The sequence below is a fragment of the Salvia splendens genome, chromosome 7 (genome assembly GCF_004379255.2).
Source record: "Salvia splendens isolate huo1 chromosome 7, SspV2, whole genome shotgun sequence".
NCBI classification, from domain to species: Eukaryota; Viridiplantae; Streptophyta; class Magnoliopsida; order Lamiales; family Lamiaceae; genus Salvia; species Salvia splendens.
The window spans coordinates 31,802,529-31,822,277 of NC_056038.1; the positions used below are offsets into that span (position 1 = coordinate 31,802,529).

The 19,749-nt window shown below is 40.5% G+C and overlaps 1 protein-coding gene and 1 pseudogene across 1 annotated transcript; both read right to left on the minus strand.

The window, feature by feature from the left end:
• Nucleotides 1-943: 943 nt before the first annotated feature.
• Nucleotides 944-7,810, minus strand: LOC121810746 (annotated as a pseudogene).
• Nucleotides 7,811-11,856: 4,046 nt separating this feature from the next.
• Nucleotides 11,857-17,502, minus strand: LOC121811256 (signal recognition particle 54 kDa protein, chloroplastic-like). Its single transcript, XM_042212079.1, has 15 exons — nt 17,282-17,502; nt 17,075-17,210; nt 16,584-16,651; nt 16,403-16,504; nt 15,964-16,116; nt 15,768-15,845; nt 14,712-14,837; nt 14,520-14,622; nt 14,094-14,194; nt 13,504-13,641; nt 13,268-13,411; nt 13,052-13,127; nt 12,654-12,739; nt 12,437-12,562; nt 11,857-12,326 (listed from the first exon to the last, which is right to left on the minus strand). The coding sequence occupies exons 1-15, from the start codon at nt 17,426-17,428 to the stop codon at nt 12,240-12,242; spliced, it is 1,671 nt and encodes a 556-aa protein (XP_042068013.1). The 5' UTR covers nt 17,429-17,502; the 3' UTR covers nt 11,857-12,239.
• Nucleotides 17,503-19,749: the final 2,247 nt, after the last annotated feature.

Here is a 19,749-nt window from a genome sequence, read left to right on the forward strand (position 1 = left end):
CAACGAGCCTTTCGTGGGCTCCCTCCCGGTCACGATGGATGTAGCGGCGAGTTGATCTAGTTGGTTGAAAAGGAGGGGCAAGGGTATTCGCTGCGACATATGCATCATAAGCGGCACGGTGTTGTTCGTAGTATTCTTGTTCTTCGCGCTCCGCTTCCGCAATAAGATGGGTGAAATCCATTTGAGGTTTTGAGTGAGAGATGAAGGTGTAGATAAGTTGTATGAAAAATATGAATGAGGGATGAATGAGAGATGATTTGATGTGGAAAATGGATGATAAATGTGTGTATTTATAGATGATTTTGGGGAAAAAAAATAAAAAAATACAGAAAAACGGGCAAAAAAACGGCCATTTTTTGGGATTGGGAAAATATTTTTTTTATTTTTAATCGGTTTTTATAATTAAAAACCGAATTTTTGAAAATAAAAAATAAAAAATATTCAAATGCAACAGCATAGTCGTCGCCCAATCAGCGCACGACACGTCACCTGCTCGCTGGCACGGACGTGCTCGATGCATCGAGCAGCGCCGTGCCAGCGGCGCGAGTGCAGCGGCGGACGACGTCTTCCGTGCCGCTGGCACGGACGGACGGACGTCGTCCGTCCACCGTTGCAGATGCTCTTAGGCCACTCGGCCAAACTGTCCTTATTTGTAGCAATGCATACTCTTGCATATAAGAACGTATTTTAACGCTTAATTTTGTCAAATATCCTACGTTGTAGCAAAAAAGGCAATTCCGTCGCCTTGGCGGCCCCCACACTCCGGCCCGACATCATGTAAGGGGGTTTAATCAGGGTACGCAGTAACCCGTTAAGAGGGAGGCCTTAACCCACTGGCTGCCAGAAGCCCATATCCCAAAGCCTCACACTTATGTCAAATATCCTACGTGTTGTTACCCGTTGAGGTTGAGGATTTTAATAAATAAATAAATAGAGTAGGTAATTTGGAATAAATCGCGCGGTACAAACTTTGTTGCATTTGTTAATTATAATTGTCATTCGTTTGAGGACGTCCACACTCCTTGCAACACTTTTCATAACAAACATAGTATACAACGTTCGATAATACAACATCACATTGTAGAAATATGATCAATGGAGTTAGCTGAGCACGATATTATTTCAAACAAGCCAGCTGGGGTCGAGGTACGCCCTTTCCCTCTAGTCGAATGGTTCAATGCGAGGGTCATGCTCGCTAGCCATTATCATCCCGGTGCAAAGGCAGGTGGGGCACATTACCTATAATCAAACCAAAAACTAATCAGTAGAAAAAAACTCACATCACTACATCAGTTCAATCTATCCAAGAATTCTAATTCTTTCACAAAGGTATACAACAATACAAAAGTGAATAAAAACCCAAACCACGCAAACTATCAGGGTTAAAAGAGAAACTACAGCAACCAATTTTTAATTATCCTAACTTCCATAACATTGAAACCATCAGGTTTTTTCCTGAGATTTGTTTGCATTGTGGTAACATTAGATATGGCATAGAAGGTCATTTCTATAGCATCAAAAGCTAAATCATTAAATACAAGTGAATTAGAACTAGCCGTGGATAAGGATATAATGTAAATCTTTTTCAGCCTATGGCAAAAGAGAGCGAAAGAGTCTCATGATATCCATCTAAAAAGAGTTCTTTTGCTTGATTTTATTCTTTGTTATTTTTTCCGAACTGCATAGATCATAAACCAGAGAGGTGATGCATATGATAGAATCACATAATTAAATACCTTTCCAGAACCAGAGCAATTTTGACACCTTCTAGTAGCTGGTGCATTCAACGAACGATCAGTAGCGCTTGTCACAATGGGTTCAATGGACACACACAAACCGCTTGCTGAACAGCAGGCACATGACAAGTACCCTATCCAAAAATATAAGAAAGGGTGTAACATTATCGATGAAATCAGTCAAGAAAAGGTTTGGACCACAAAACTTCAAGTATGCAAAAGATTACGAAGTAATGATGTAGTTTGAGTCTACAGATTTTTCAAAGTAGAAAATATCCGTTAGATCTGTAACTGTAATATAAGTAGTTATCTTCGAATTAGGCCAACCGGAGAGAAAAGATCTAAGGCCCAACTAGCATAAAGATAAACTGTTTCAACATTTCTTTATTAATTTCAAATGCAACAAGAGAAAGTCTTAAGATACCAAGTATTAGTGCACAAAGTTACATGATTTTGTTATGCTGGAATGTGTAGCATTAAGTATGGCACTAACAAGAAAGTCATGATTTAAGCGTTCCTAGTTTTGGGATTGATAATTTAATGTAAATAATTACCAGTTCCATGACAATATTTGCATCTTTTCTTCTCTTGCTGCTCGACATTGTTTATCTCTAGCAGCATCAAATTCTGAAATAACCCCCACCGCCCCACCTGAGAACGAGGCTACAATAGGATCTACCTCACTGGATAAACAAGAGCAATTGTTACATAATTCCATTCAAAATCAGATATAGTTCAAGAGTGACAATACTGTGATAACAAGAACAGTTTTGGTTTAAAATTTAAGCATTTGTGTACCTTAGTTGCATAGGCAAATGCATTTTGCTTATAAAGTCTTCATACGAAGTTCCTCCTATACCCAATTTTAGCTCAAGCTACAACGTAAAAAGATCTGATATTTTCAATTCATCCCTTTGAACAATACATAGTATCCCCATCATTTCTTGCATTGATCATAAGAGACAAAACAGGCAGAAACATTTACGGAATGCTGCTAACTTAGAAACTTACAGTTGGTGCAATGAGACCTCCAAATACAATAATTCCAGATATGAACGAAAAACTTGTCAAATAAGCTGCTTCTTTGGGGTCTATTTCAAGAGAATGGGTAACTATGTTAGGTACTACTGCACAAGACAAGATATTCAAAAATACGATGCAAAGCAACTGAATTGGTAAGATGTTTTCCTTTCGACCAACAGGTTGGGGATTCAAGTCACCTCAAAAAAAAGTAGAGAATATTTAGAAAATATGGTAACATTATGAAAAAGATAATGTAGAACGAAAATAACAATTGAACTGGGAAAAATATGAGTATGTTATAAATGGCTTGTGCCGCCGCGAAACGAAATCCCACAAGAAACAAGTAATTAAAGAATGAAGATGAGCTAAAGTTCAATAGTAATACAGTTACCAGATGAGGAAGAAAGGGAATTGATGATGGCATATCCGGCATCTCATTTTCATCATCAGGGGAGAAATGCATCAAGAACTAGATTGATTGGGGGAGCTTCCTTACTTCTTCCATAAGAAGAAAAATTTTATTGCGTTGGCTTTTAATGTTATCTTGGATCTCCTGCAGCTGCATCTGAACAAAATCCTGAACAGTCTCTGGCCCTTCTATAATGCAGAAACTGCTTCAGCTAAAAAAAATTAATCTTAGTCATACAACATCAGCCAATTGCAAGAATTATCCACTAATATACATAAACTATTAATATCCTCAAAGCAATTCAGAAATGAAATTCCGCAGAAACAATTCTCAACTGATGGAGTACGTACTAAACAAGCCCAACAGCAGTAAAGCCCATCAGCCTAAAGCCCAAGAAAGAGTATCAGTTCGGCATGACTAAAGAGTTTCAGTCCGGCATGACTAAAGAGTTCAGTTCGGCACAACCAAAGAGTTCGGCCCCAGCCTACAGCTCGGTAAAAGCCAACCAATCAAACTCTGCTCTCAGGTCGGCATCAAGCTCTACTCTCAGATCGGCAAAAGCTGCTCGGCAATAATTCAGCAGTTCGGTCTCAGTATTCGACCGAACTAGGAGATAGTGGACTCATGCAGGATTTCCACCTCCACTACACCCACGATCTATTTAGTGGTGTCAAGCAGTCATTAACTCATGCAGGATAGTGGACCCATGCAAGATCGCCACGATCTCCACGACATCCACTACCTAGTAAATGGTGCTGCATGCCACGATCTTGGTTCAATGTATAAATAGAACCTAGATCAGATAGATAGGGTTAAGTTCTGTTAAGCTCTCTAGAGATCAAAGATAAAATAGCAAGTCTGTATTGTAAGCTGTAGAAAACAGATCAAGCAATACAACTCTGCCCTCTTTTCTTCCCGTGGACGTAGATTTACCTCAGTAAATCGAACCACGTAAATCTCTGTGTCGTGATCTGTATTTTCCTGCATTCACTACCATCAAAAATTCGCCAAACCATCACTGGCGCCGTCTGTGGGAAACAGAGAACCAATTTTGTGATAAAGCGAATTTTTGATCTCATTCCCCCAAAAAAATGCATACCAGATCACATAACACCCATAATACCGTTCGTGATAACCGTGAGGAAGCTAGTCCAGCTCGCAGGTCTGAAAAACGGCCTCGGGAGACATCTACCTCCGGTTCTCACGAAGAAGGAACAAGCCACTCCAGGAGTCATCGCACCGAGTCTTCCCAGCAGCCCGATTTAAATGAAGCTGTCAAGCTGTTCTTGGCCGAGAAGCAGGAGGAGTTCTTAACCTTCCTGCAGAAGAGCCAACAGCCGGAGAAGACAACGGCGGATTCTCCCTCCTCATCCAGACATGAAAGTCACTACCGCAGTAGTGACGTGTCTTCCAGGAGAAAGAATCCTCAACCCCGACATGTTCCTGTTCCTCCTCGGTACCGGAACCACAGGAGAACTCCATCTCCTCCGTACCGAAGAGATGTCGGGTTCGCCATGTACGGAGCATTAAAGACTCCGTTCTCGGACGATATCACCCGAACTCCTTTGCCGCGGAACTACCGGACACCGTCAATGACTTATGACGGGCTAGTGGATCCTCATGACTTCTTGGGACGCTATCAATATAATATGGCGAACCAGGGTCTCAATGAGGTCCATATGTGCAAGCTGTTCCCCGAGCTGCTCATCGGGAACGCCAGAAGGTGGTTCGACAGCCTTCCTCAAGGCAGCATTAGATCCTACCGAGATCTAATGGATGCTTTCCACAGGAGGTTCTTTCAGAAAGCGGAAGCCCGGATCACTTCGGCTCAGCTGCTTTCTATACGTCAAGGTCGCGACGAAAAGATCAGCGACTTCATGACGAGATTCCACAAGGAATGCCTACAAGTAGATGATCTCAACGATCTACTTGTCATTTCGGCATTCCAAAATGGAATCCTGCCCGGAGCTCTCTACAGAAAGCTCGTGGAGTGCGGTCCGCAAACAGCTCAAGAAATGTGGGACATTGCGGACCAGTTTTCCCGTGCGGATGAGGCAGACCGTCGAAAACGGTCTTTAGACAGCTCATCCCGAGAAGAGAAAAAGAAGCCCGATCAAAGCGGCCAGGTGCTTCCTCGCCGAACTCCTTTTGAAAGAATTCAAAGGGCACCGGTACAAGGCAGATTGGGGCCACGTCTCAATCCTGAGAAGCCGCCCGCTCAGTTCGTACCATTAAACAAGTCAAGAGCGGAAATTTTCGAACTACATTCCGATATGTTCGAAAAACCAAAGCGGATGACGAAATCAGCCGCGCGGCGACCTCAGGATCAATATTGCTCCTTCCATCAAGCCCACGGTCACGATACCGAGGAGTGCCGAAATTTGGCTGCAGGTATTGATGTTCTTGTGAAAACAGGAACGTTAAAAAAATACCAAAGCAAGCAGCCGAAAAAGAACAAAAGGCAGAGAGGTGCGAACTGCAATCCTCAGGATCCGAAAAGGCATGAGGATCCCGAAGACGACGACGAGCCGCAATATGATGGAGTAATCCAGACTATTGATGCTCTCCCTGCCGGGAAGACTAAGTCGTCCCTAAAAGCAGAACGCAGAGGTTCCAATCAAGAGGAGCCAACACATAAAAGGCTGAAGAAAGACGAAGTGATTACATTTTCAGATGCCGATCCCGTCCCAGCCATCTCTCCTCACCAAGACGCTATTGTCATTCAAGCCGGAGTGGCAAACAAACTGATCCACAGAGTATTTGTGGATACAGGAGCGTCAGTCAGCATTCTTTTTAAAGAATGTTTCGATAAAATGGAAGTGGATCCAGCTCGGCTCAGTCCGGCTCCACTTCCTCTGAAAAGTTTCGCCCAGGAGGACACCCGCCCTGAAGGTATTATCAGCCTTCCGATCACGGTGGGAAAAGCGCCTACAAGCTCCAATACGATGATCGAGTTCTTTGTGGTGAAAGCTCGGTCCCCGTACAACATCATCCTGGGGAGAGACTGGCTCAACACAGTTCGGGCCGTTTGCTCTACTTATCACCTCACCATCAAGATCCCCACTAAAGGTGGGATAGCGGTCATCCGAGGTGATCAAAAGAGAGCAAAAGAATGTCTGCAGATTGCGCTTAAAAGTGCCGAGCAATCAGTTCGGCACCATCAAGCATAGCAATCACAGCAACCGGAGTCAGAGGAAAGCGAGATGACCGAAGTCACTTCAGAGCCGAACTCAATGACCGTTCAGTTATACGAAGATGATCCATCCAGAACGGTCAAGATCGGCTTCGCAGGAACGCCTCTACTCCGGAAAAAGACCATTCAGCTCCTCAAGGAGTACAAAGATATCTTTGCATGGTCTCCGTTGGACATGACCGGAGTGCCCCCCGAGGTAATCACTCATCGGTTAAATATTGATCCTTCAATCCGGCCAGTAAAACAGAAGCAAAGACTCTTTGCGGCAGAAAGAAGCCAAGTCATCCATGACGAAGTCCGCCAATTACTAAAAGCGGATGTACTATTCGAGGTGAAATATCCTTCTTGTGTGGCCAATCCTGTAATGATCAAGAAAAAAGAAGGAGGATGGCGGATGTGCATAGATTTTACCGATCTAAACAAGCACTGTCCTAAAGATTGCTATCCCCTTCCGAATATAGATAAAAAAGTAGAAGCTTTGATCGGCTTCGAAATTTTCTGTTTTCTTGACTTATACAAAGGATATCACCAAGTGTTGATGGATGAGAGTGACGCTCCGAAAACAGCTTTCATTACCGATTTCGGCATTTTCGCTTATAAAAAGATGCCATTCGGTTTAAAGAATGCCGGAGCCACTTATCAAAGGATGGTAGACAAGCTTTTTCGGCACCTAATCGGAAAACAGGTTGAAGTGTATGTCGACGACATAGTTGTCAAAAGCAAAAGCACTTCGGAGTACGAAGACAACCTCAAATCCACTCTCGACGTGCTCCGAAAAGCCAACCTCAAACTCAACCCCCAAAAATGTACCTTTTTGGTAGATTCGGGAAAATTTCTGGGTTGTTGGGTTTCAAAGGACGGACTCAAGGCAAATCCCTCAAAAGTTCAAGTTATTCAGAACATGGCGATGCCGAAGTCCATACACGATGTGCAAAGACTAACTGGATGTCTAGCCGCATTGAATAGATTCCTTTCCCAAGCAGCCGAAAAGCAACTGCCGTTCTTCAAAGTGTTAAAAAAGGCACCAAAGTTTGAGTGGGGAGCCGAGCAGAAAAAGGCTTTTGACGAGCTCAAAAGTTATTTAGCCGAGCTTCCAATTCTCTCTGCTCCAACAGATGCCGAAGTGATTTTCTTATACTTAGCGGCATCCGATCAAACCATTAGCGCGGTGCTTGTACGAGAAGAAGGCCTAAAGCAGTTTCCCATCTACTTTACAAGCCGAGCATTAAGAGGTCCAGAAACAAGGTATCAACCTCTGGAAAAAATTGCTCTGGCGTTAGTAAATGCAGCAAGGAGACTGCGGCCATACTTCTATGCTCACAAGGTATGCGTCTTAACCGATCTGCCTCTTCGGCAAGTTTTGACCAAGCCAGAAGCATCAGGCAGAATCGCCAAATGGGCCATAGAGCTGGGAGAACACTCAATCGATTACCTACCTCGAAAGGCCATCAAGGGACAAGCCTTGGCAGATTTTCTTGCAGAGGCCAAGTTCGATCAAGCAATCCCTGTCATTGCCGAACAGAAAAATTCTGCCAATGCCGAACTAGCACAGCCCTTGGAATCCGAAGAAGAGCCGCCGGACTGCTGGAGCGGATTTGTAGATGGAGCTTCGAATAAAACGGGAAGTGGAGCTGGTATTCTGCTTATCGCTCCCGATGGACACGAGGTAACCTATTCACTTCGGTTCTCATTCCCAACCACTAATAACGAAGCCGAATACGAAGCCCTCCTTGCCGGACTCCAGCTAGCGCAAAGTCTATGTATCAAGTCTCTCAAAATCCATTGTGATTCACAAGTCATAGTGAATCACATGTTGGGTACAAGTGAAGCCCGTGATGAGAGGATGAGGAAATATTTAGACAAAGCGCAAAGCATTAGCCGAAGTTTCTCTTATTTTCGGATAATCCGCATTTCCAGAGCAGAAAACAGCCGAGCAGATACTTTAAGTAAGTTAGCCGCATGTCCAAGCTCAAAGGTGGAGGAATTGATGCATCGAAGCATTGATGAAGCTGAGGTACATTCAGTAACCAGCTCGCCGAACTGGATGACGCCGATCTTACAGTATCTAGATCAAGGACAACTGCCCGAGGATAAGAGAGAAGCTCGGAAAATCACATGCCGAGCACTTCGGTACGAACTTCATGGAGGAGTCTTATACAGAAAGTCCTACCTTCAGCCGTTATTACGATGTATAGGGCCAGAAGAGACGGACTACATCCTCAGAGAAGTTCATGAAGGATCGTGCGGCAGCCACATCGGAGCTAGAGCTTTAGCTAAAAAAGTTCTAAGATGGGGATATTATTGGCCAACCTTGGTACAAGAAGCAGTGCAGCTCGTCAAGACATGCCCGAAGTGCCAAATCCATGCAAATATCCCAAGGATGCCGCAGACCGATCTATCCACTATGCAAAGCCCTTGGCCTTTTATGCAATGGGGTATAGACATAGTAGGACCACTACCACAAGCTCCTCGGCAAATAAAATTCCTAATCGTTGCCGTGGACTACTTTACGAAGTGGGTGGAAGCTGAACCATTAGCTACGATAACGAGCTCGAAGGCATTGGATTTCGTCTGGAAGAACATAGTGTGCCGATTTGGCATACCCCACATCCTCATCTCGGATAACGGGACTCAGTTCACCGACAAGACGTTCAAGAATTGGTGCCAAGAGCTGAATATTCAACAGCGGTTCACTTCGGTCTCTCATCCACAAGCAAACGGACAAACGGAGGTAACAAATCGTATCCTGGTGAAAGGGTTAAAAGCTCGGTTAGAACAAGCCAAAGGACAATGGGTAGAAAATCTCCCTCAAGTCCTATGGTCCTACCGAACTACACCCACAACTTCCAACGGTGAAACTCCGTACAGTCTTGTGTACGGCACTGAAGCCGTGATTCCGGTGGAGATCGGCATACCCAGTCCCCGAACTCTAAATTTCTCAGCAGAAATGAATGACGACGGACTGAGAGCCGAGCTAGATCTTGCCGAAGAAAGAAGAGAATTGGCATGCATAAAAGCAGCCAAGTACAAGGAGCAAGTAGCCCGGTATTACAACCAAAGGGTGAAGAAGCTGCAATTTCAAGTGGGAGATCTCGTCTTGAGAAACAACGAAGTAAGCCGAGCAGAAAAGCTGGGCAAGCTCGAACCCACATGGGAAGGTCCGTATCGGGTGTCAGAAGTCCTTGGCAAAGGGTCTTACAAATTGGCTCACATGTCAGGAGAACAGGTACCCCGAACATGGCACATTTCCAACCTCAAGAAGTTCCATTTGTAAGAGACAGTCCGGTCAGTCAGTCTTGAGTCCTGTTCGGTCAATGTGCTTTATTTGGTTTGCTTGGTCTTTGTTTGTCTCTGTGCGTTTTGTCTGTGTGTTTTGTCTGTCTCTATGCGTGTCGTCTCTTACAAATGTTACTGAGGTATCTTGTTCTTCGAAGGCTGATCCCCTTCTTAGAACATATACAAGCCAACGATTGTGAGTCAAAGCTTCTGAAGAGGATACAAGACCACAATTCAGCTTAAACAAGCAGTTCGTCTGAAACGAACTGCAATAAGCCAACGATTGTGAAGTCCAAGCTTCTAAAGAGGATACAAGACCACAATTCAGCTTAAGAATCAAGCACTTCGTCTGAAACGAACTGCAACAAAAGTCCGATTCACGCGATAAAACTTGCCTGAATTAGGACAAGGGAAAGTCCGATCCACGCGATAAAACTCGCCGAATTAGGACAAGGGAAAGTCCGATCCCCAAATTAGGACAATGGAAAGTCCGATCCGAGCGATAAAACTCGCCAAATTAGGACACAAACCAAGTCCGGTCAAAGAAGAGTTCACTTCATAAGACCGAGGACAAACATCAACTTACCCCGTACCTTTATCCAGAATGCCGAAGTGATTCACTTCGCTTTTCGGGGGGGTAGTGATGGAGTACGTACTAAACAAGCCCAACAGCAGTAAAGCCCATCAGCCTAAAGCCCAAGAAAGAGTATCAGTTCGGCATGACTAAAGAGTTTCAGTCCGGCATGACTAAAGAGTTCAGTTCGGCACAACCAAAGAGTTCGGCCCCAGCCTACAGCTCGGTAAAAGCCAACCAATCAAACTCTGCTCTCAGGTCGGCATCAAGCTCTACTCTCAGATCGGCAAAAGCTGCTCGGCAATAATTCAGCAGTTCGGTCTCAGTATTCGACCGAACTAGGAGATAGTGGACTCATGCAGGATTTCCACCTCCACTACACCCACGATCTATTTAGTGGTGTCAAGCAGTCATTAACTCATGCAGGATAGTGGACCCATGCAAGATCGCCACGATCTCCACGACATCCACTACCTAGTAAATGGTGCTGCATGCCACGATCTTGGTTCAATGTATAAATAGAACCTAGATCAGATAGATAGGGTTAAGTTCTGTTAAGCTCTCTAGAGATCAAAGATAAAATAGCAAGTCTGTATTGTAAGCTGTAGAAAACAGATCAAGCAATACAACTCTGCCCTCTTTTCTTCCCGTGGACGTAGATTTACCTCAGTAAATCGAACCACGTAAATCTCTGTGTCGTGATCTGTATTTTCCTGCATTCACTACCATCAAAAATTCGCCAAACCATCATCAACCCAATTGATAATATACAAAATTAAAAGAAGAATTGAGGAGAATTAACCTTGAGGCGCTGTCTCCAGGAGCGTTGGAGGCATCATTTGGAGAAGATGAAGATGCAATGAGCTTGGTTCTAGGGCAGGAGAAGAAGAGGCGTTTTGGATATGCGGAGAAGAGAAGATGAGAGGTTTGCCGGAAAAATTAAGCTTGTAAGGGAGTATAGAAAGAAGCCATACTGCTTTAGCAGCTCATCCAATTCTTAGATAGAGAAAGAGAGGTATGGGCGAGTTTGATCAATTTGTCTGAAACCAGTGAAGACGTTCATGGAATTCTTAAGGAATCTTTTAACTGGAAAAACCACTCGTCACCCTACCTCCTTCCTAAATCTCCATGTTTTAAATATTAGTAATATTTAAATCTCCATACTTTACATATTAACAATTATTTAGTTCCAATTCTTTGGACTCCAAATTTACAAATCAATTCAAAAGTTTGTTGTGACATTTTAACAGGAAGTGCAAATTAATTAAAATATAAGGTTTAGAAGTATTTTGAATATATCTATTTCTATTCTATTATGATTTGAGTATATTATCCAATAGGATGAACAGTTTTATTTTATCTCTCTGTAGTAAACATTTTTTTCATTTTGATTTCTTTATTGCATGAAGTGAAGTGTATGATTCAACTATTGTTTGGTTGATTATTGAAAATTTTGCTTCCATAAGTTGTTAGTGTTGTTGACAAACTTAGAGACCTTGATTGTTATTTTATTTAAAATTTGAAGTAACTGTATGCTAATCAAAATAAAGTGGTACGCTGTATATTCCTCCCAGCTATCATATGTCAAGAAAATCCAAAATGCTTCAGTAAATTTGACTCCAACCGACCACATATCCTTGAATAGTTAAGGCAAAACAACGAAATTTACTCATCTTATACAACACACTTACAAATTGGAGAGAAATATGCATGCATCAGTCACAAATTACTACTACAATATAATTGACAGTGAAAAGAGACAAAATGAGATATGCTACAAGAGGAAGAGTCTAAGCAAAGCATGGCATGTTCTTTCAGTGATAGAAATGCTGTTCACGTAGCTGAGAGACAGCAACACATTGTTAGACACGAGCATCCCGCCTACTAGAGATATTCTGCTTATGTTGTTGAATTATGTTTCCTCCAGTAACAGCAATTGACAGCCATTTTCTTGTCAATCATAGCAGGAAAGTCTTGAAGAGCAGACTTTGTTCGTGAATTGTTGAATTTGAAACAAAGAGCTGCATATTAATTCTTAGCCCCAAAGCCACGAGCACTAGCTCTTGCAGCTGAGTCTGAAACTCTTTTCTTTCTTCTTGCTGTGCCAGGGGGAGGCTGAAAGTTACGAGAAAAAGGACCACACACCACAAGAAATTAGAGCAACTTCGGAAATCAAAATTGACATGGCAAAATGGTCACAAGTAAAGCAAACAAAACATGATCACCTTCTGTTCTGCCCTCATGGCCTGCTCAAGGTTGCTCATTGAAGGAAGCGACCCACCTTCCATAATATTCATCAAGTTCTTCATTCGTACACGCATTTGGAAAATTTGAGCAACAAGTTCACTCACCTAAAAATGAATACAGACAGTCACAACACATATATGTACGGGAGAGAGAGTAATATCATTTCTAGCTATCAACTTATCCCTCCATATACACCTGCTGCTCTGTTTTTCCAGATTCGTGAGCGACTCGTTTCCTCCTTTCAGACGATTCTGCCAATAGTTCTGGTTTTTCCCTCTCCTCTGCATTGAGATGGACTAAAATCATATACACTCCTCCACCATAAGAGGCAGCATGCACCAGGAACTCAAAAATTCAATCAACGCCATTTATTTTAATAAAAGGTTGTTCAATGAAATCTAGCTTGATTAATGGGAGCAATAAGGGAATTTAGAAAGATGCTTAAGTTTCAATAATCTGGCCACTTAACATTCTTAGAAGACACATAAATCAGCCAAGATGCTCTATTCTTCCTTGTGATTGTGTAAAAGGAGAATTTTGGAAGAAAGAATGTAAACAATATTAAGTCTTTGTAAAAGGAAGAGGTAAATTACCTGGGGTCATTGCTTCTATCATAGACTCCATTAATTGCAAATTCTTTTCTGCATCTCGAATTTGTGCGGGAGTAACCTGTTTGAATACCATTATTTTGGAGATTGATTATGATACTAAAAAGCCTTATAGAAACTTATATTATGTCTAAACATCTCTTTGCATTTGATGAACATGGATATATATTTACTGGACTTGTGTCACTTGCTTCCTATTACCTTTCCCATGCCCGGAATCATTCCAATTACACGAGACATTGAGCCCATCCGTGCAACTGTACGAGTTTGCTTCAGGAAGTCATTGAAATCAAATTTTGCACTCATTATCTTCTTCTGCAAGTCTTCCGCCTCTTCTTGTCGCATCTACCCAATTCATCAGAAGCCGAGTAATGATTTTGCAGTATAAATAAGACATATATATATACACTTCAGATGATGGAGAATACGGTACTCACAACTTCTTGGGCTTTCTCCACAAAAGATAAAACATCACCCATTCCTAAGATACGTCCTGCCATGCGATCTGGATAGAAAGGTTCAAGGTCGTCCATACGCTCCCCCCTTCCTACTAGCTTAATTGGCTTCCCTGATACCTATATCAGGTCCAATTGCCCATTGGTAATTAAACTTTCAGACCAATAAAAAATCTCCAAGTACTCTTGCACCGGTGCATACAAAGTACTCAAAATTGAAATCAAGAACAACATCTCTAGACAACAAGTAGCAGAAATGAGGTTGGTAAAGTTGCATGGATTCAGCAATGGCTGTAAATCTATACATACAAGAACAACTTGCTCATATATGTAATCATAAGCAAAAAAACTCAAAATCGTCTACTTTAAAACTTCAATTCAAGGGGTTTTAATCCAAGACATGTCTATTATAAAACAAGAATTTACCACCAAAAACACTCTATATCGCAACAAAGCAAAATGTTACATCTCTTAGAAAGTTCAGTTAACCTTGCTTTACATATGTCAAATCCTCGAATGAGAATGAAAATGCAATATGGGAAAGGAAGCTACAAGAGTTAGAGATGTCTGACCTCTTTTACACTCAAGGCTGCGCCCCCTCTAGAATCCCCATCTAGCTTTGACAAAATGGCACCAGTAATTCCAATTTCAACATTGAATGTTGTGACCAATGCTAAATAACAGAAAGAAACTATAAGTAAAATAAATTTATCTTTCTTATTGTAACTGTCAAACCATGATTCTTAAAAATTATCAGCAGGATACGGAGAAAGCACATTCTATGATGGGAGTTCAAGAGGAAAGTTCAGATAGATAAGTACACAAAAGGTAGTGGTTGTAATATTTCTGTCAAGAAGCAAGAAACTCTAACCCTGAAACAGCTCGATTAATATAAATAAGGAGGATTATAAACGTAGAAGCACGCTTCTAATGGAAGGCCTGCTTCACTTTTTAACCAAACAATATATCCTGTTAAAAACTATGTGAAACATGTATACCAGCAGCTTCTTGCCCAGTCATTGCATCCACAACAAGCAAAACCTCGGTGGGATCTAGTACTTTTTTAACATCTTTCAGTTCATCCATCATAGCTTTATCTATCTGACAAGAAAAAAAGTTTTCTTATTGATTTAAAGAAGAATACTTTGTCATATGTTCAATTTATCATAGCTAATGAGCGGGAGCCTTACCTGAAGTCTTCCAGCAGTATCCATTATAACTACATCTACATTCTTCTTCCTAGCTTCTGCCAATCCTTGTCTTGCTATTTCGGCAGGTTTAATATCTGTTCCAGCTGCATAAACTGGAACTCCGACCTTTTCAAAACTTACACGTCAGTATTGAATCAAGTCAGGAGCATAACTATAAAGATAAGAGACAATAAATTAATTTACTTGAAGCTACATTATTGAATATAGCTAGCCAATATGTTACAGAGTATATTTCCAGTGATGTTATGACATATTTTTGCATACTTACATGTTCACCAAAGACACTCATTACAAACCAGAAAGACTCTCTCAGATGGCAGTGGTAGGCTTGTAATAGAGGCTTTGTGGGAAAGACTCTACAAACAGTTCATACTATTCTTTGTGGGGAAAAACTGGTCAAAATAAGATACTAACAAATATCTTCATGAATCATGCATGCCTAACTTCACTTTGATAAGCATGTAGTCCCATATCAAGCAACCATATATACACATTGAACCAAAGATTTAAGGGTAATGATTGTTGCTTAGCTGGTGAACTATATGGGACCAGCATTTATTTTTAAGTTTTCAGGTGGGATTGATGTGGTTAATCAGAGTCACAACTAATGAGATAATTGAATGTTTCAAGTTAACAAGAACTCGGACAGGATAAAAACACCGAGATGATCCAACTTAATTATTTATGTCACTCATCAAACCGCATTAAGCATATAAATGCCAACTTATCATGCGTAATCCATCATTGATATCTCATTTGGCAGTTTTAGTAAGTTATATATAGTCAAACATCCACATACCAGCTAGCTGTATCTTATTAGGCTATCTGATGTTCAAAGAATACAGGAGATATAATGCAATGATTAGAAAGGCCTATTCAAGATACACAAATGCATCCACATTATCACCTCAGCTTAATTTGACCTCATTCTCATTTCAGGATGTACTAACTTTATGTGAAAGGAGATGATAAAATATATTATTGACAAAGAATTTAACACTAACATTGGAATCTTAAACTCAGAAAGGAAGCTACCTGTTCGCCCAGAATAACCAGCTGGTCGATAGCAGCAGGTCTATATACATCCCCAGCAATTAGCATGCAACTCTTCCCCTGTTGATCATATCATTATAGCTCAAGCAAGGTCAGTTCAAAGCCAAACATAATTTAGACAGTAAAAACTTGGAGGGATGAGAAGTTGGTAGAAGAAATATGGATTCAAGATGATCACCAGCTTTTTCAGATATAAAGCTAGTTTTGCACTGATAGTTGTCTTTCCAACTCCTTGCAACCCAGCCAACAATATGACAGTTGGCTTGGTTTTTGAAAAGACCAGCTCAGAAACTTCTCCACCCATTAGTTTTACTAGCTCATCACTAACTATCTGCATAGGATACACAAATATGATGATCATTTAAGGGTATTGTTCAACATCATGAAATTTTCTCTATAATTTTCTTCAAATAAGATATAAATATCAACATACAAAGTCAACCAAAGCAAAGCCTATATACATATGAAAGTTCATAAAAAACCTACAATATGTATTTTGACTATAAAACTATGACTTTCCAATAAAAATAGCAAATGCACTTGAAAATGAAGAAATTAGAAATGACTAACTCAATATACTATTTAAGAACAACTATGGCAGTAATTAACACATATACCTTCACTAATTGTTGATCTGGTTTTACTCCTCGGATTAATCCAGTACCAACAGCTCGGTCGCTAACCGCCTGCACAAATCTTCTAACAACGGGAAGGCTGACCTGCCAACAATGAATAAAATGTATGTGGGACAGAGATTGGAAATCACAACGTAATTATCAAACAAAAAAATAAGTTTACATCTGCCTCCAGAAGAGCTCTTCTAATGTCTCTCATAGGTTCCACAATGTTTTCCTTGGTCAAGACTTCTGTATATGGAAAAGTTAGAAACAAAATTAGTTAAGTTTATAACTTCATATTTAGAATTGACAAAGCACAAAATTATCACTATCATAACATTAACAAAGTGGAGCTTGTTTCGGCTTGAGACCTTATGCACTAGTGCACTAGTTATAGCAGTTGCCTTGGTGATTAGAGCAACTCTAGTTGTTGTTATAGACTTGCTACTTGTGACCTAAGGTTTAATGCAAGAAACGTGGTGTGTATACTTATGCTTCTCATCAAAACTAGTTAAATAAGCTTAAGAAATAGCCTTAGGAAAGGAGTTGATGCCAATTGCAAAGCTCAAGCGATAAACATAGCATGGATTCCGCCATGTCTATACATAATTAGGTGATGAATATGTAAAAATAGCATGAAAAAATCATGAAAAATAGAAATAAGCGAGAAACCTTCTCCCTTGAGCTTGTTCCAAGCGGATTCTAGGCCGCTGGTGAGCTGCCCAAACATCTCCGCTCTCACAACGCCTCGCATTTCCTTTCTCTGAACAGCGCTGCTCCTAGAGTTTATGACACCCCACACCTCTCTCTACATCATCAAATATAAATAAATCAAGAGTCAACAAACAATGAGTAGATCGAGGAAGCAGCAAAACCCACCGCGAAGGAGTTGCCGGCGGAGAATGAGAGCGATTGCGGCGCACAGTAGCTCCTAGAGAATAGGGAGCTGCGGAGTGGCAATTGCGGGATTTGGAGTGAGGTTGAAGCCGGGAAATGGCGGGAAGCAACGCCAGAGATCACCTCCATGATTGCAGCTTCCAAGAGAGATTCTGTTATCCGCTATTTTATCTCATCTCATCTCTTTTTTTTTTTTAAGAATCTCATCTCATCTTATAATTTAGTATTATATAATCTGTTTATACTACTCAATAAATAAACAACCTTTAATTTTGCATTAAAGTAAATTTATATACCTCTTGTTATTTACAAAGTGCGTGCATATAATCTAAACTTATAGTCCAAAATCGAATGAATTAGAATCATAGCTAAAAAATTTCATCCCCAAATAGAGAGAGCCTGAAAGTAACACCAAAATATTTTAGTTTTACTCCCTCGTGTCCTCATTAAATGTCTCATATTTCCTTATTTGGATGGTCCTCAATAAATGTCTCATTTCACTTTTCTCATTTTTCGTAAATGGACGCAACATTCCATTAACTCATTCTAATCACAATTATTATAAAACTAGTATTATAGTATAAAAGTGAGGTCCACATTTCACTAACATTCCCTACCCACTTTATTTCACAAAGTCAAATAATTTTTTAAAATTCACACCGGTCAAATATGAAACATTTAAATGGGACTAGAGGGAATATATTTTATTTATTTATTGCATAAAATGAAATTGATAATATCAGTGCGTACCGTTGATACGAGTAGTAACGAACATTTTGCCAAAAGCTAGAATGTGCAGATAGTAACGACCATTTTGTCAAAAGCATATATGATATGATAATACAAATAAAATAACTTTTACAAAAACAAACTACTACCTTCTTTCCCCATTAATTGTCCACTTTTGTCATTTCCATTCTTTATTAATTATTCACTTACATTTTTGGTCTTATATTTCACTAGCTTATTCCACTCACATTTTATTATAAAATTAATAAAAATGATATTTATATTCCATTAACTTTTTAATCATACTTTTCTTTCTATTTCTTAAAATCCGTACCAGAACTAGATTTATTATAAGTGAATGTCAGCTAAAAAATTCTCCATTTAGTCTGTTTTAGAAAAGAAAAGAAATGAAGTGTTTTAAACGAGTAATCCAAAATTACGTTTTGATTGAGTTAGGAAATTGAAGAGATTGTGGCGGAGCTGCTGCGACATTTGGAGAGAGTCACGACCACTCCACCCGTTTGTTTGTGTAAATATTTCTCCGGACGCCTTTCGAATTTGTCCTTTTTGTCTTCTTCTAATTGAGAGAGGAAGAAGAACGACAGATTTTAGAGGGGAAAAGAGTTTTGAGGATTGTATTATTGAATTTTTATGGCCCGATGTATGGCCTTTTAATCAATTAAAACTACATTCTAAAATCATTAGGGAGTTTAAGACATTTTATTTACTAACCAGGTGTGAAAGCCTTTAATAGCATCCACTACGTTGTCCCCCCACCGTCCCCCCACCGTCCCTTAAACTACTATTTTAGGGCCCCGCAGTACTTTATTCCTCCATCCCTTAACTAAGGGACGGAACCTGCAACGCTCCGTCCCTTAACCGTCCCTTATTCCGTCCCTTAAATTACTGTTCATTCAATTTCATTTTTTATTTTTTTTCCAACCCAATTCAATTAAAACAAACACACTTTATTAAAAAACAAACATCATTAAAATTAAAACAACATTAAAATTCAAAAAAATAGAAAAAAGACATAATTAAAATCCTAAAAAAATATAAATGACATAATTTAATTTTCTCCGCCAAAGTTTTCCCAAATGTGCTCAATTAGATCCTCTTGGAGTTGACGCATTTGCTCAAAAGGATCCATTTGTTTGAGTTGATTTAAGATGAAATTGGAGTGGTTTATAGAGATGATTTGAGAGGAATAGATGTGTGTTTGTGTGTGAAATGAGTATGAAATAGGATTATTTATAGAGTAAATAAATAAATAAAAAATAAAAAATAAAGAAAATAAAAAATTGACGGTAACATTACCGTTTAAATTTTTTTTTATTAAAATTCGAATTTAAAAAAAAAATAATTATTGCGTCATCCGTGACGACGCCCACTCGCGGGCCAGCGAGTGGGCGTCACGCATGCATTGGGCGGGCGACACGTCGCCCGGGCGCGTGTCGGGACGGCGCGTCGCTTGTCTCGCGGCTACGGGCTACGAGACGGGCTGGAGACGGGCTCGGGACGGGACGAATGTTGCAACGCGTCCCGCGGCGGAACCGTCCCTCCAGAACGGAACGCGAGCCGCGCGCGGGATGCGTAGTGGATGCTCTAAGAATGGGTTTAAGTCCTTTTCCCATACAATATGCAAAACTTATAAGGGTTTAAGTCCTTTATTCCGTACTATGTGACATTCTAGATTAGGTATGCTTTCTTTTCTTTTTTTT